Genomic DNA, 17,834 nt, shown 5'->3' with positions numbered 1-17,834 from the left:
ACGCCTAATAAACGTCCCCCAAAAGATCAAGATCGGTCATGCAGCGGAATTCTGATAACTGTTCGGTTTCTTTTGTTATGCGACAAATTTGTACGGATTCGCTTCACGAGAGGAACTGTCGTTATAGGGAAGGACACCGGTCCTCCAAAAAATTTTTTTTATTCTGTGGTACTTATCTCTAAAAAGTTTCTACAGTAACAATTACACTTTATGTATAATATTTGATTATAATTGATTTATAATTATTCCTTGGTTAAACTAGTAATTAATATTATCGTGATTTATTATTAACAATACGTATTTATTTTTCTTCTATACAACTAAAATATATAACGCCAGACGATGAGCCCTCCGGTTTCGTCTTGACTTGGTTAGCCGGCGATATTGCGTCACATATTATTTATTACACCAACGTTTTCTTGCGGGTTTTATCCTACACCAGAGCACGTATATCAGCTGTTTGAATTGGAAATAACAATTTTGATGCCATCAGTATCGGAAATTGAATTCAGGCAGCGTTCATTGAAATTAAAATCCTTCAGCTCTCGATCCGTTTACATTAATCTATTTTAAATAAATGTGTGATCGATAAATTTAAAAAAAAATATTGCTTAAGATATCAGCCGATATATTTTTTAATAATATATTATACAGAATGAAGAACTGATGTATGTTGGGGTTATAAGATTCTGAAGGGAAAAAAGGGACCCACAAGTGTTTTGGGAGTCCACCGACAAGTTGGACCTTGTAAACGTTGTCAGACGCTGAATGCAGGCTTTTCTCAGATTACATTGGAAATTCATCATAACGGCTTATGCTTTAATTTCTGCGCTTACCACGAACCATCATTTTCAATCCAGAATCTTATAGCTGCAGCGGTCAACTTTTCTTTATTTGGCTTGCCCACTGCTACTTCAATTCACAGAGGTCCTAGTGTCTCAGGGTAAGTTTAGTCTGGTCAAGCTTATCTACATTGGCTTTCGTAAATACTCAAGAGTAACAAGACTGAATAAAAAAAAATTCACAAAATAGACAGTTGATCGTGATAAGTTCGTCGAAAGACGCTGGGTACAGGCCGTTTCTTTACTGTAAGTATTAGAAAGACCTATGTTATATGCAGCTGTGGGCGCCCAAGGCGTACAATGTTTCTTATTAGAAATTGCTCTGTAAAGTGTATGCAGTTTTGATTACTGTCTACCCGGTTTGAGTAAAATGTATGAACGTATTCCATTTATATTTCAATGTAATGTTACCACGCGTAAAATTATTCATGGCTTCCTAAAATATGTTCATGCGAATACGAAACAAGGAAAGTTTTATTAACTTTAAGAAGTTAGATTAGCGTTTATCCAAAACATCCAGCGCGTATTACATTATATGAACACGGTGTTTTTGTTACCTCTTAGAAATTAACTGTTTGTAAGCTTCACTTGGTTAATATTACACTTACGGGTATAAGTTCATACTTAACTCATGTTAAAAGAGATCATTTTATTTGTCAACGTTATTATTTGCCATGTAATGTTTTTAGTAGAGAGAAACTGGCCTTGTCCGAGTTCGAATCAAAATCTAAGGAATTATTTCTATAAAAACAGGCCGAATAAATACATAAATTTTGATAAAGATAAATCGATTGATAGTAAATATTTTATAATGGAATTAAAATGTTATATTGCAAAGGATGTTGTGTAGTCGTAACCTTCGTTTAGCTCCTTACGTTGCCGAGACATTCGAGTTGAGATTTATGGCTACGAGTCCTTCTCTAATATTGTTTACTTTGGTAACGGTCACTTTTATTATAGCTATCCATTCTAGGGTTTTATTTTATTCCACGCCATTTCTATATATCATCGCTATAGCTAAAGAGTTCAGTTCCAAATGTATGTTAAATTTTCTTCATTGTGAAATATATTCTGTTACGTTTATCAATAATTTGTCTATGGTTGTGTTAAATAATTATCTATGAACAATGTTTGGTCGATCTTTTATAGGTATATTCATTGTAATAATGAATCAGCCAACTCAACAATTAACTTAATAGTAATAACACATCGGCAGAGGACTTAAGCTGTGATAGTTGGTCGCGGTTTCGAATGATGGATTACAATACATATATGTTTATACATATATATATATATATATATATATATAATAACAAAAATGGATATGCTAGCTTGAAAGACGATTGTAAATCTTTTATAACTTGGTTTTTGTTGCAATTTTATATAAGTTTCTTTATAGTTTAGTTTCGAAGACAAATTTTTATTTAATGGCCTCAGATCACTGAATCGTTTATTGCACTATAAGCTAGTCACGCGATTTTACTTGGTCATATTTACTGAAAAATGAAGATATAATAAACAGGGTTTACCAAACACGTCACATTAGATTTATAGCAAATGTATTTCTCTGAGAATTATTAAACTTAACAATTGATGAGTAAAAATAACACATTTTTTGCAGATCAAAATGGAAGATTCTAAGTATTAATAAATTGAGCAATGATAGCCGAGCGGTAGATGACAGACTAGCGATCGTAGGTCGCGGATTCGATTCCCAGAAAACAATCATTATATAATTAGCACTTTGAGAATTAATGATATATAATTGCAACTACTCGCAAACAAGTTTCCAGAGGATGGGCAGCAGCGTCCTTTGCGTACCGTAATACTACACCGCGATCACCAACTGGCCTGTCAAGCGTGGTAATTATTGTTTAATCTATGGAGATTAAACAATAATTACCACGCTTGATATCTATGGAGATATCTTTGGCGTATGCCTTTTCCCAGATGTGGGCGTCAATGAGCTGGAACGACAACTTGATGATTTCTTTAAGACGGTAAAATTCAATGTAAATTTACATTTACATCTTAAGGCTATATTCCTATTAACTAAGAACATAAATATATATATATATATATATATATATATATATATATATATTTATATATATATATATAAATATATTTGTTCTTTATACACACGTGGTAAATATTATGTAAGGCAGTGAAATAGCCTTAAAACACTAACATAATTTTGGTGATACCAACAAACTTTTAATATTAGAACTACTAAGATTCGAAGAGTCCCATATTTAGTCGAATATGAGCGTCACAACGTCTTGAAAGGTCTGAACGCTTTAAACTTTGTACTGTGTCGTTATTAATATAGGCTGAATGATTATAGGTGCAAACGTTACAAAGGGGTGAATACATGACTTTTTTTAGGTTGTTTGGCTTATTTGACACCAAAAATATTGTCAGATGAGCCAAAAACGATTTTCGATCCCTTAGTATGAAATGATCACTGAGAAATATTATATATAATTATAATATATATAAACGCGGCAGGTCCATTATTCCTGGTAATTAAACTTCTGCATGGACAGATAGTAATCATAAAAAAACAATTTAATACAACAAAGTTCCGAAGAATCCCGCAAAGATATCCATGGAGGCTATAAGATAGTCGCCACGCTCGGCAGGTGGATTGGCGAGCGCAGTAGGGTATTAAGGTACACAGAGGAGGCTGCTGTTTATCGTCTGGAAACTTGTTTGTGAGCAGCGGCAATCCTATGTACTTAATGTATAATGTGTGAATTATATAAGACTGCATAGGGAGAATCAAATCCAAGATCTACAATCGCGAGTCTAAATCCTCTACTGGGCTACCACTGCTCTAAAAGTTCTATCAGTCAATGTTATGTATTGTAAGCCTCAAACTTGAATACACTTTCTTGTTGGTCCAGTTGGCGTATTGTAAGATATATGTTATATTCTAATTAGTAGAAGCAAAACTAATTGTTCAACAGTACATCAAGCGATACTAACTTTCGTATTCGCTAAAGGAAGATCGATGTGAGCCTTCCCAGCAAGTTTAAGGTTCGTGATTAATTAAAATTTAGCCTATGTGGGCACATCAGTAATAAGTCGATATAATAACAATAATTACTTATAATAATAAACTGTACCTGCGGCGGACTACCTTCAGCTCCTGGTGTTGACTTGTTGGTTGTTGACTGTATGGCTAAATTAGCTGGCATAAAGCTGGGTGTCATGTATAAGATCCGGCGGTATTTCTTTTTTTGTAATAGCCTCTAAGGGTCTCTCGTCCCCCCCAATTTGTTTGGGACAGGGACTTTACAAGTTCGGGTAATAATTTTTTCAGGTATATATTTATTTACATTTGTCTTTTTTATTCCCTCACAAAGACTATTACGCTTTTTTCCTTTTATCTATCATTAAATCTTTTATTACTTAAGTATTCTTGTCATTCTTTCAACCATCGCCTTTAATCCTTCTACTCTATTTCTAAAGTATCACAGATTATTTATCACATTATTGTTACTTTTTTTTTAAATTTTGACAGGCGGTTAGACATACTAAAACATCTTATAGGCGCGTTTTTTTGAGAGACCTCGGTGAAGTATTAAAAACAGCGATCCCATAGTTCTTTCTTTCTATCAAGATTTTAGCCAAGACATCATCGAATTTAAAATAGTATATAAAAAAGGCAGAAAGTATGTCTGAAGTGTATGGAAGTGGGTGGATTACGTCGCTCGTGCAACCGATTAACATTAGCACAGAAAGGTTCTAGACGCGACATGGCCTACCTATCCTCTAGCAGGTAGACTGAAGAAAAAAATAAAGTCGCGAGAAATCGCTGGATGCGAGCAGCGCAAGACTGATCATCGTAACAGTCTTTGGGTAAGGCCCATGCTTTGCAGAGGCCGTCTTTCACCTTAAAAGAAAAACAAAAATCAAATAAAGGTCTAAATAGTGTAAACAGTAAAGCGTATGAACAACGAATGCCGCGTTATCAGAAAACAAAAATATCACGCGAGCATGATCGACTTGTTTTATTCCACTTCTTCCAACTATTTTCTTTCTTTTGAACGACATTTTAATTATAAGCCATTGTGATACGCTCTATCGTATGAGACATTTTAAGCGTGATTCTTGAACGGTACACTTTGCACTAAATGACTCTTTAAGAGCCTTCAATAGTTGTCGATGTGATATCGATATCTCAGTCATGGTAGTGCACACTTCATAGAGGGATAATTAAGTATATAAGGCGTTTGAGTCGATTTTGATAATTTTTAATATTACTTCAATTTTTTTAAATAGAAATATTAATTTTTGTTCGCGATGGTTGTAATTTTGGACATCTAAAACAATAGATCAATTTTGTGCCTGCATTTAAATTTCCATTGCCAGAAACTGTACACGTCATATTGTATTCGGAGAAAACAATGTATGTTTACAATTCTACTCTATAGCTAACGTAGTATCAATATACAAATGGAAAATAGATAACAATACTTGTTTGAGATTAAAATTGAACTAGAGTTACACAATACCTTACCAATTTACTATTGTCCATGCGGTTTATCCACGTGCAAATGTAAATATTAGGTTAGGACCTTTCTTACCTGAGAGGTTGTATTTCATCACGGAACCAGCGGATTGGTTTCATGGCGACATTTTTCCTTTTTTCCTTTTGTGAGCAGTATTATAAATGGCCAGATATTCAATCGACATTCGCAACCCCCTTTTCTAAAATTCAATCAAAATATATTACAATTTAATATACATTGTTATCCGCTTCCTTATATTGAATTTACGTAGGAAATTTCAAATAACATTTTTATGTGTTCAAAGATGAATATTTACGGTTAGTTTCGAATTAGCTGACTGTTTGTGTTTAAATAAAAATCAATGATATAATTTACTTATTACTAAGAAATTAATTTTTGAACAAGACTTAGATATTCTATAAATAAGACATTACTTCTTGATTATTTATAAAAGATATTAATGGAGAAATTAATAATTTAAAAGGAAATTACAACAATAATGTTTTAATTATAAATCTTAATAGTGTCATTTTATGTGAATTGTTCTTTACGGTGTCATGAATACAGGGTCTAGAAAATATAATTAAGCGTTCAACTGCTTGAATAGGCACACGCTGTAGTGTGGATAATGTTTTGTACTACAGACCTCTATGGTAAAAGACTTGTTTCCCCAATAGTGGGCATGTTATAGAAAAATTTTTGACGTATCTTTTATTAGCGAAAGGGTTCACTAAAGTTTCGGTTAGCCAATATGAAAGAACCTCCTAAATAAAAGGCAAGTAGCCTCTGTTGTACTTTAAACTTTATAAGCTTTGAAATTTAAATAAAATTCGACGCCAAAGAGCTCCGCGGTTAAATGCCTGTCGGCCCTCGAGGGCGCTCACTTTCGAATAACCTGGTGTGATATAGATTTTTCACAAATTCTTAGAAAAGCTGAGAAAATTGTCATCTATATATATATTGTTTTATTTTTTACGATTATAGTATAACATGTGTAATTTCGTATGATAGATACATTATTTGTGTAATTAGAAATCATTTTTGTAACGATTTATATTTCTTATTAATTGCACTACTAACATTAAAAACAGGTTTGGTAGCAATACAGCCTCTGAATCATGTAAAGAGCTTATTGTAGATCTTGTAGATCCTTTACATCGTTTGTGCATCCGATGCCCCTTTAATAACAATTTCTTACGAGTACGTCTGTGTTTCATTATTTTACTTTTATTAGGATACTTTATAAAAATATTTTATATGTTTTAATGACTAACACTTCTACGACTCTATTTTGTATGTAAGAATATTGTGTAAATATTACTACGCCATTGTTAGACATAGCGTCGTAGCTAGTAAAGACAGTTAGCGTAGGCGTTGTAGGCGCTGTAGACCATCGACCTTTTATTTCAAGGTAACTGGCATTACTCGTACTTTACCGTTGTACGGAAGTAACATTGTTCCACCACTTGGTATAAAAAACACTATTCGTAGTGTATTTATTTTATATCATTAGCTATTATATATTATTAGAATATCAAAACAAGCCTATAAATGTTGTTAAAGTAACTTAATCATTTTATATTGTACCATTTTTTGCTTCTTTTCATCCGGTGGGTGTCCACTGCAAGCCATGGGTCTCCTCAAAGATCGTCGCCATGATGGATCTTGCGCTGCCCGCATTAAACGATTTCCCGCGACCTTATATATGTCATCGGTCCACCCATTGGACTACCCACACTGCGTCTACCAACACGAGCACCTTTCGGCAGTTCTTCGAGCTACGTCGGTCATTTCCGATTTGATCAGGCAGTGAAATTTCAAGCAAAGGCTTCTCTATTATTCTCTGAGTGACTCTGGTTGAGCTTGCCTATGAGGCCCATCGTAACGCATCATCACAACCACACCTCGGATTCGTATATCATCACTAACAACACACATTAGTCAAACACCTACGTATCCAGACACTACGGTATTATGGGCCGTATTTATGTGCCATGAATTTTGCTATTTACAAGATACTATTCTTATTTAAGCTGTTTATTTATTAATTATGTTTACATGTTGGCAAATTGTTCTGTTTATACACCTTACTAAAGTAACATATGTATACAGTATTATGTTTACATGTTTTCAATTTCTTTTTTTGTTATTTTGTTTCAACCATATAAAATATCTCCCTAATGAAACAAATTGTGACCCAAGATTTGAAATACAAAATTGAGTGACCTTTACTGTCATTAACATCTCTCATGAGACAATCAAACCTCTAGACCATTTCAAACAGATTTTCGTGGGGTTTGTTATAGATCTAAAAAGTGGTATAAAATACATCCATTTTCATTAAAAAAAAAAAAAACATTTTACTTAGGAAAAATATTTACCTTATATTAATGCGTCAGCGTAAATTAACGTTGAAACATTTGTATCAGCAATGAATATCACCCTACTGATTAGTTTTCGGGCCGTCGGTGAAAAGTCTTTAGTTGTTTTACTCGTAACTGGAGTGTTAGCTATAAACTGAAGGAGAAACTATGACTTTTATTTTTTTAATTATGTTATTTAAAGGTACAAATATCCTTTACTTAATTGATTGAGTCGATAAATTAAACGTTGAATAACTATGAAACTCTATTGTAAAATATAAATTTAAACAAAAAAAATATTATATAGTATACGTAACCGCGTTGAATCCACGCGATAAAAAATAATGGAATACCACAGAACGCGATGTTAACATAATCTTAAGGAGAAAAGCAATATCTGATAATAGTAATTACTGTCAAATTGCCATAATTTCGGGATGAAAGGGGATGAGTCGTACTTCGAACGCTATTAAAAGCCGCGTTGCCGTCGAATGCCAAAATGACATGTCATTTGACAGTGACAAGAGCCACTTAATGTCGTATAAGCATACGCTTCTGAAAGGTTTCAATAATGCTTGGATGTATTTGGAATATATCAAGCATTTTAGAAATATAGGCTGATTCGCATACGCGTAAGTGTTTTTCGATTTAAATTATCCGTTTCTATTTAATAATGTTCCAGATGCTTTCATATTTTAGTCTATATAATAGCCTTGAAGGACGCCTCCAAGTCACATAAAGAGCAATGGAGACGACTATACTCGGATCTCCACTCAAATATGCAACCATCGGCCAATGAGGCCGAAAGGTTCTCGAGCGGTGACCACGAGCCAGTAGATGCGGCGTGAGTAGAGTCTACACAAGGCGGACAAATGACATAGTCAAGGTCGTGAAGGCGAAAAACACCAGATATCTGAACATATTTTGACTTAAGCTAAGATAACTGTAAAACCAACCGATAATCCAGTTGTGGTAGCGGGATAGCAGGATAGTATATGTATATGTATATTCTTTTCCTGGGATACAATATAATTCGCAATTTGTTCTTTAATTATATTGGATTGCTACTGCTCACAAACGAGTTACCAAAGAATGGGCAGTAGCATCCTCAGCATGTCTCTGTACGCCTGGTATATCAGCCAATAGAATATAAAAAAGCTTTAGGTTTAGTTTTATGAAGAATTATACTTGTGATAGCATTTAAGAACCTACCTATTAAACAAAAAGATTGTACAGCTACCACAGATATAAGCAATACATGATTAGAGATTTTTTTTATTTCGAATGGCTTAATTTATTTTCGGTTTTTTATAACTTCCTAACTAAAATTCTTTCCACTAAAACAATTTCCGCATTTGCTACAACGATATTTGTTTTTAAATGAATTAAATTAATATTTGCAATATTTTTTTACACGTCTCTGCGCATACCAATTTACTGTGCAATCAATGTATAAATGGAAACGTTTTACTTACCATACGTTTAAGTATTTATTTGATAAGTCATGAAAAGTAAATACTATTGATTTTTGAACTAAATTAAAAATAATTATGTAGACAGCAAAATGGAAAACGTTTATTTGTGTATGGGTTCTTTTTTTAAAATTCCAGTTAAAGCTAATTAAAATCTCCCCTTTCATTTTGACGCAGTATCGTCGGCGCAGCGGGAACTAGGCAAGGGCGTTCCCGCAAATGCCTCGGCGACAGCCACGCCCGGTTCCGGAGATAACGCTATACGATCCGGACCGACAGGCGACGGCCCGCGACCGACTCCGCGCACCGGACCCTTCTTTGACTTGGCCGCGTCGAAGAACGTCACAGCGCTTCTTGGCAAGACCGCATATCTAAATTGCCGAGTGAAGAATTTAGGAAATAAAACGGTAAAAGTTTTTATTCTTTAAACATACAAATATTCCTTTAAGAAATTTTCTGAACGATAATTGGGTCTTTTGGCATTACTTCGATTTTGATTATAGAAATCCATTATTGGTAAGAGGTTTCAATAAGATATTTCGGTTTACCACAAAGATCATTATTGGCTTTCAATGCTTATTTTCTTTTCAGTTCCCTATTTATCCTTGTAATTATATTTTACATGTTGATCCGTTATTCGATATGATTTAAATTTATTTTACACAATTTTTAAATAAATCTTAGGAAAATTTCTTAATAAGACTTCGGCGAAAGTTAATTTTTGTACATTTGGTAAATTATTTATATGTAAAGAAATGTATTTCGATTTTTATAAAAGCAATTTTATTGTTTTATTATTTTTATTAACAGAGTTATTAATCCTGTTAGTTAATTAATACTTCTTTAAGTAGCATTAGTAATAATGGGAATAAAAATAGTCGCAGTGCAGTTAAACAGATTCATCTTATTGTGCAAAACATAAAATATGTATGATTATTATGATTAGGATGATATTTGTACAAAAAAAAAACGCTAGGTACCTATATATAACTATGTGGTTACATTACTGTTCCAGTTTGTAGATGCCATAATATTAAATTACTGACGAAAAGCGAAAAACTGTTAAAGGCAAGCCGTAGCTTAGTAGTAGAGGGTATCTTAACTTATCTTTGTCTATTATAAAAGTAAAAGACACAGTAAGCTCGTGAAATGCGTTTGTCCTCTGAAATTAAAGTATTGTTGTCGCAAACACTCATTCACAGTAATGAGAATAAGTGAAACGCGTTCGCACTAACGAGTTTCCTTTTTATTCCAAAGCCAACGTCCAATTTACATAGCGCCGTACCACAAAATCCTCGTTTAAAATGAGATATAACAATAGTACAATGCAACTTTAAAGACCTTCCCCCATTGTAAGTCCAACTTTATAAATATAAGTCTCATTAGACTGCGATGCCACGTCTCCATAAATAAGGCGACCTAACGAGTTCCTTAACTCGCTTTTTACTCTTATCAGTTTTTAATGTAACGTAACATTAGTGTGATATTCTTACTTCTGCGCAATATATACAAACTACTTTGCATTTAAGATTAGATTGAATTCCAATCGTTGGATAATTTAGATTCATTACTAAAAATACTAATATGATAATTTACAAAAACTATAGGAGCTGAAGTTAGAGATTATAGCTGATTTTCAAAGATTACAGTTTCGATCCTCAATAGGTTCTTGATTTAAAAAGTCGTAACTGAATATATTGACCAAATTTGGAAAGTTTATCCTATCCACCAATTTACTTTGTATGTTTGTCTAAAGCCGATATATAAATCTAGGTAGAGATTCTTGTCGCAATAATAAAAACATTAAGAAGCCTAATCTTTATTGTAAAAAATAATAAGCTGAAAAAGGTAAATTCAAATATAAATTGAATATAGATAGTTTTTAGAACACAGAATACACTATCACAACAATAAGAATATACTAAGGTGCCTATAAGGAATAATTTAAAAAAATATATGAGAAAGTAAAGATGACATGTAAAAATAAATTAGAAGAAATAAAGAAGAATATATAGAAAGTATTACGCAGAAAACAAGCCTATTCCTAGATAAACACAACAAACAGACGCGCATATAAATATCGATAAATCGACATCTCTATAATGTGATCTTTTTTACAAAACTTATAGCAATTAATGTAGAAAGATTACACAGTAAGAAAAATATAATTTATATAGATTAATGAACTGATGAACTGTAGTCTGTTTTCAGTTCCCATGATTTTGGTATCTGTAGAGTGGCAAAATATTAAAATAAAAGGATTTAGATTGGACGATGGCGTTCCTAGATAGATAGAGCGTTGTCAATTTTCAGTACATATCTCTTTAAAACCACTTAAAACATGGGCTATTTAGCACAGCTGAGCACGTCACAGTAAGTAGTGCGTGTAACGCGCAATTACAGTACCTCATCGCTGTTAGGGGCTATAATTATTTGTAACAATACGCCGCGCTAATGGCGTCTTCAAATTGTAACAAAATTGCTCTTAAGCGTTTACGAGCTCGGCTTAAACTTTAAAACTGTGTTACGTAGTAACCGCTGGAAATTAAAGTTACAAAATATAAAAGTAAAAATTTTATCGAACAAGAAATGTGCTTTTGAGGTCAAAGGAAATATTCATAAAAAGGAAGCACAACCAGCTCCAACATATGAATTCGAAGAGATATTTCACTTAAAATAGATTAAAAGATTTTCATGGTCACCGTTAAGATCATCGTGCAAAAGAACTGCATCAATAAGATGCCGAAATAACAAACTACACGACGGAAAGGTTATAATAGAAGTTACTGAACCAAAAACGCCCCTGCAAATGACATTGATATAGGCTGTTAAGAAAAACGAGAACGAGGGTAAGAGTTGTGATAAAGAATTTGGAGAGCCTAGAGAAATGGAACGTTCTGAAAAGCGAAAGGAGAAGAAGTAATGCCCCTGTTGACCGGTTAATGATTTATGATTGTGGCTTACATATTTGTCCTATGGAATGTTATTTCTTGAATAATATATTTTAAATAACTATAAGAAATTGCGATGTTTCTGATGTTATTTAGAATCGCTTGATGACGTAAAATAATTTTCTGTAGCTTCTTCTGTAATGTTTTTACTAAGTTTAAACATATTTTAGTTGCTTATCGATCGATTTAATGACACAGTACTTTAATAAGTGGTTTCTTACAAAAGGTCGTTTAATAATTTAGCTACTCATTTAGTCATCGTGTATGTCACTGTATAAACCTTCAGGCTTTGTGCCTTTGACACCTAGACTATGAATATGGGCCGTAATTCATAGAAATACTCATGTTCTCGATTGTTTTTTAATATTTTTCTCTCTACTGTTTTGTTTCATTATACGTAATACTAAAGACTTCAGGTTCGCGTATTTGAATACTGTTATATAATGCATTAGTATAAAGTATTCCTGAATTTGGTAGCGTAATTTCATATCGGTCTTACAAATGTCCCCAACGTATTGTGTTTCTTCGGTGATCTTTCAACAGACACTTAGCTAACAGTATCTATTGTTAAATGTAGTCAATTTAACTGTAAATATTCCTACCCGGATAGTTTTTTGACACTCTAAATAATATTCGTCTATCATCTGTCATCACCGGTAACATCCTAACCGAATGATAGCGTGCTGATCTCCTGGAAGGCGTTCAATTCAATATCACCAGTCTTAATTCCCCTGTTAAGCTTATTTTTAATCAATATGCTACAACTAACGAGGTAAAAAACCAACTCAGAAAAATTCTCCAACTGTACCTTGGCATAAAAATCTCTACTTAGGAAAATTTGATAGCAACCAAGAAAAACCTTTTAAAACTATCGTCATCTTTCGATGTCGTTTCCAGCCCATAGACGCCCAATGCAAAGCATAGACCTAGCACAGAGATATTAATGGCAGGGTATTCCATAATCACCACGCTCGGCAGGCGGGTTGTCGATCGGAGGATATTATGGTGTGTAGAGGATAGTTCTGCCTATCCTCTGGAAACATGTTTGATAGCAGTAGCAATCCTATATAATTAAAGCACAATGTGTGAATTATATACGATTGTGTCCCCGGAAGTCGAACTCGCGACTTAAGGTTGCTAGTCTCAGCTCTCTACCACTGAGTTAACACTGTTAATTATCATTGCTATGGTAATATTAATTTTAATTTCATCTTTGATTTCGATTATAATTTTGATTTAAATTTCATTATTTAATACATTTTAATTGTATTTCATATGATTGTTAATCGACGTAAATTAATGTTGTGAATGCTTCTTATAAATATAAATGATAGTAAGACTATATAGTTATTGAATACAAGTGTTTATTTTGTCGACTAATAAAAACTTATTCGTCTGAGAGGAATTTAGCTTTCAACCTACTAAATCCTATGATGATTATGTATGTGATGAAGACTCCGCATGCGGGCCGCTTCCAACCGGTCCTCTTGGGAATCTATAGGGAGGCCTAAATCCGGCTGAGAAATCAAGCCTGTGTCGGTTGCTTTTAATTTTTTTAATACGTAACATGTATTTTTTTTCCTTGTGTATATATGTACATATATTAAACAGTCCTGTTTTAATACTAAGGTTTGTTCATATCTAGCTTAATATGCAAGTCTCTTGGGTCCGGCACCGAGATATTCATTTGTTGACTGTGGGGAGATATACCTACACAAGTGACCAGAGATTTCGAGCAATTCACCTCCCACACTCCGAGGATTGGACATTACAGGTAGGAGTGTTTGCAATATATAAATTCGTATTTAAGTAGTATTCAAAGTCAACAACTTAATCTAAATAAGACAGTACTCGAGTAAACGTGAATAAAATCGTATATTTAATAGATAAATTGTTTATGATTTTTCCTATTCGTAATATTTGAGGCTCCCTACTTTGAAATTAAAACATATCTTCCTTTATTTCAAGATATATGGGAAAAAGGTTTCTTCTTCAAATATAGAAAAAATAAATCATTTTCGCATATAGTTGATAAAAAAAAAACAATTTGATTTTAGAATTGTTTACTCAATGTAAGCACGTTTTCTAAAATAAGTGACTATAAAAAATATTCTACAGCTTTCATAACACTTAAATGAGAACGATTACACGTAAAAACGTGAGTATTACGACTCGACTATGGAGATCGTAGTAAAGAATGAAACTGTTTAAAAATTATCATTTTATGGTGCATCTGAAATTGCGAACTATGAAATGCGCAGTGCAAAAAATGTAATCTCAACCGTAAGAAACTTATTTATTAGATTATCCTTTAAATATAAACCGGGAGCGACAAGCGAAACTGCAAATAGAATCCTTTGTTGAGGAATTTGCGCAGCAGACGGTAAAATTAAACTTCGTTGAAAAGTCAACTATGTGAGTTCGGATTTTGCATAATAATGCCATTGTAAATAATTGTTTCAGATAAAATATCCCCAGCACAGGGATTCGGGTATTTACGAGTGCCAGATATCAACAACACCACACATGAGTCATTTCATACACTTGAACGTTGTTGGTATGTTATTTGAAATAGCAAAAATTTTTTTTATATTTTATATATTTTAGTTGGAAGTTTTGGTAGCAAGAACCAGCGTAATCTACAAATATTTGTACTATTCTATTTTATTAATTAAAGAAGATCTTTGCAAATATTTTTTTCAACTTTGATAACAATTTTAGACAAACTCTAAAAATATTTTATAAGTGTTACGTTAAAATGAAAGTTCTTTTTTTTCTTTTTCTTCTTTATTGAAGTTTCTCTAGCTCTCTAAGTTGTGTAGAAATCAGAGGTAAACTTGTAAAACTATTGGATTAAAATAACTTCCTTTGAATTGTTTTATTATGTTTTTCTCTACTTTATTTCCAAATATAAAAGTATGAAATTTATAAATGGTTAAAAAAAATTTGGCGAGAAAGCGTTATATTAAGTTTTTGTATGGCTTTATAATAATTGTCTAAATGTTTGTATTTTAAAAATAGTTTTAAATTGCTATGGCGATAATTAGTACAACAATAGTATCTTTAATAGTCCAATAAAAACAACAATCATTCATAACAGGTTTTTTTGTTTTACTTTTTAATTCGGTTTAATCAACGTTGTTTATAGCGAAAGCTTAATGTCTAAAGTCAAGGCTCGTCCGGGCGTTGATTCCGGCTTGACACAAATGACGCCTTCTTCTAATTAATCTCCACGCCTTTAATTAAGCAAATTGTTTGCTTACTCTCGCTTAATTATAAAATAAAAACATATATTAAATTACATATATTACGTTCAAACAACAAAATAACTGCGATTGTTTTTCAGAGCCGACCACAGAGATAATTGGTGGGCCGGACCTTTATATAGATCGCGGGAGCACCATAAATCTCACGTGCGTGGTTCTGTACTCGCCGGAACCACCGGCCTATATTTTCTGGAATCATAATGATGCGGTAAAGTTTGTTGATTTATATACATCCGTAACTTTTATTATTAACAAAAGGTACTTAAAATACATTAAGTTTTTTTTAATAAATTATTTAAACTAACTTTAGCTTTAATGTTAACGGGCAGAGACGTCACTATAAACCAGATTTAAACGCCCCTATACTTTAAAATATTTACTCTTAAATCATAGTAGTTTCTGTGTCTGATATCATCCGTTTCCTTTTGGTATATACAATTTTTAACCATTGTAATTTTGTAATACTACGGCAAACTACAAAACAAACATCTTCTAGACCAATATCCCTCTATGCCTTAAGATGAAGGTTTACGATTAGTGTGCTACCAGTGATGAATATGCATTGAAATGTGATCTCCCACTTTGAGCCTAATTGGTGAGCTCATATTATAGAAAAGGCAATGCTTGAGATTTATTAAGGCGAGATTGTACCAAAAATGAGATTTGTAGACGAACGAAGGTAACCGGCTTAGCTAAAATGTTGATAATTTGCAATAACAAATGCCACATAGCGCCCAAAACTTTGGCAAGGGCAGTGTCGGTGCGCACATTCAAAGTGGACACACTAATTTATTAAGGTCATCAAAATATACTGAACATAGGCCGCTTCTTACTGATCCTATTACAAATCTATGGAGCGAGTCCTGTAGTGATATTCCTACAGCTAAAATGATGATGGTTTTAACGAAAGTTACAAAGAAAGTCAGTAATAGTAGGAACTTATCTATTTATACTTATCAACAGATAATCAGCTACGACTCCCCGAGAGGTGGAGTATCAGTAGTGACGGAGAAGGGAGAGACGACTACATCGTTTTTGCTTATACAACAAGCAAGACCGTCGGACTCCGGGACTTATCAGTGTAATCCGAGTAACGCACAATCCAAAAGTGTCATGGTTCATGTTTTAAATGGTGAGTATACTCAATTTCTATGACTATTTCACTTCTTTTTTTTTAAATTATTAATCATTCGCACCATAAACGTTTATAGACTAACAGTATATTTAAATACTTGCGTATTAAATAACTATTACTTATAATTTGAATATTGAACTGAATACACCTGTAATATAGAGGGCAATTACTGTAACGTTTTTTATTTGCTAAATATTCCGTAAATAGTATGAGTTTATTACAAAAAAATCCAATGGCGTTATAAATTCGGTCAGAAAAAGCGTGTTTTTTAGAATCATACCGCTAGGATTAGAAGAACGGCAGTAATAAATCAAATGAATGAAATAAACTCTCGAATTGTGATACAATGGGCGATTAACCCCTAAATGATGATCTGCGATTTGCAATCCCAAACTTTGATATCGATGTTTCGAATCACGATTCGTAAATTCCAATCGTAATATCATTTACATTCACATTATACTAATACGAATCGACATCAAATTTCAAACGTTAGGTGCGATTAAAGTTTAAACTATTTTCATATCATACTAATGAAAGTTATTGGTTTATTTGAGAACAGTTTTAATTTTTGCCAAAGAAGCAAATTCGATATTTCCTTTGTCAGGTGAATACCCGGCGGCGATGCAGCGAGGTGGGCAAGCCTTTGCTCCGACGTCACCCGCCCACTGCTTTGTCCTTGTCGTGAGTCTACTAATAACTCTTTCCTGACAAATAAACTTAACTGCGGCGGTGTAAATAGACTTTAAACGTACTTCCTTGTTTATAATATTTGTGACCAAATCTGAGAAACGAAGAAAAATAAACAAAAAAAAATATTATATTGGGTAATTTGATCACAAATGTATTTGCGAGCAGGTAAAAAAGATATTCGCTATTTTATAGGGTTGGGTTGTGTTATGTAAAATTAAATATTAAACCCTGTGCAAATAGATCAAATGCTTCACTCATTTAGAACTGTAAATATTGTTAGTTAAGATATTCAAGTGTCTGTATTGATTTCATTTGATTCTATTGTTAAAATGAACGTTGCAAATGTCATAATCGTTTTAAATTAACAATATTATGACGGAGCACCGATCCTTTATTCAAAATTGGAATTAGAGATTGGGGAACTATAAGAGTAGAGGATTCCTTACAGATTATCGTAACACGTCTGAAGAATACCCACTGAGACATATGGATAACGACACAGGAATGATAAACAGCTGACAATACTATATTAACACAAATGTTTAGAGAATACATTGATTGTACATAAACGTGTAATGATGAGCCAAGATAT

The 17,834-nt window shown here is 33.0% G+C and overlaps 1 protein-coding gene across 1 annotated transcript in view; it reads left to right on the top strand.

Annotated features, from left to right (window-relative positions):
* LOC137928746 (neurotrimin-like) overlaps window positions 1-17,428 on the top strand; it is a 70,704-nt gene extending 53,276 nt beyond the window's left edge. The window contains exons 3-8 of the mRNA XM_068771700.1: window positions 9,375-9,604; window positions 13,794-13,922; window positions 14,612-14,705; window positions 15,495-15,622; window positions 16,378-16,546; window positions 17,157-17,428. Of these exons, the coding sequence (XP_068627801.1) occupies window positions 9,375-9,604; window positions 13,794-13,922; window positions 14,612-14,705; window positions 15,495-15,622; window positions 16,378-16,546; window positions 17,157-17,260 (854 nt within the window). The 3' untranslated portion in view covers window positions 17,261-17,428. The remainder of the gene's footprint in view (window positions 1-9,374; window positions 9,605-13,793; window positions 13,923-14,611; window positions 14,706-15,494; window positions 15,623-16,377; window positions 16,547-17,156) is intronic.
* The last annotated feature ends 406 nt before the right edge of the window (window positions 17,429-17,834 follow it).

The sequence above is a fragment of the Battus philenor genome, unplaced genomic scaffold (assembly GCF_028537555.1).
Source record: "Battus philenor isolate CCGP_79_NKW_IND1 unplaced genomic scaffold, ilBatPhil1.0.hap1 SCAF_4, whole genome shotgun sequence".
NCBI classification, from domain to species: domain Eukaryota; kingdom Metazoa; phylum Arthropoda; class Insecta; order Lepidoptera; family Papilionidae; genus Battus; species Battus philenor.
Note: the sequence above shows the minus strand (reverse complement) of the source record. Positions and strands in the feature narration are given on the sequence as shown.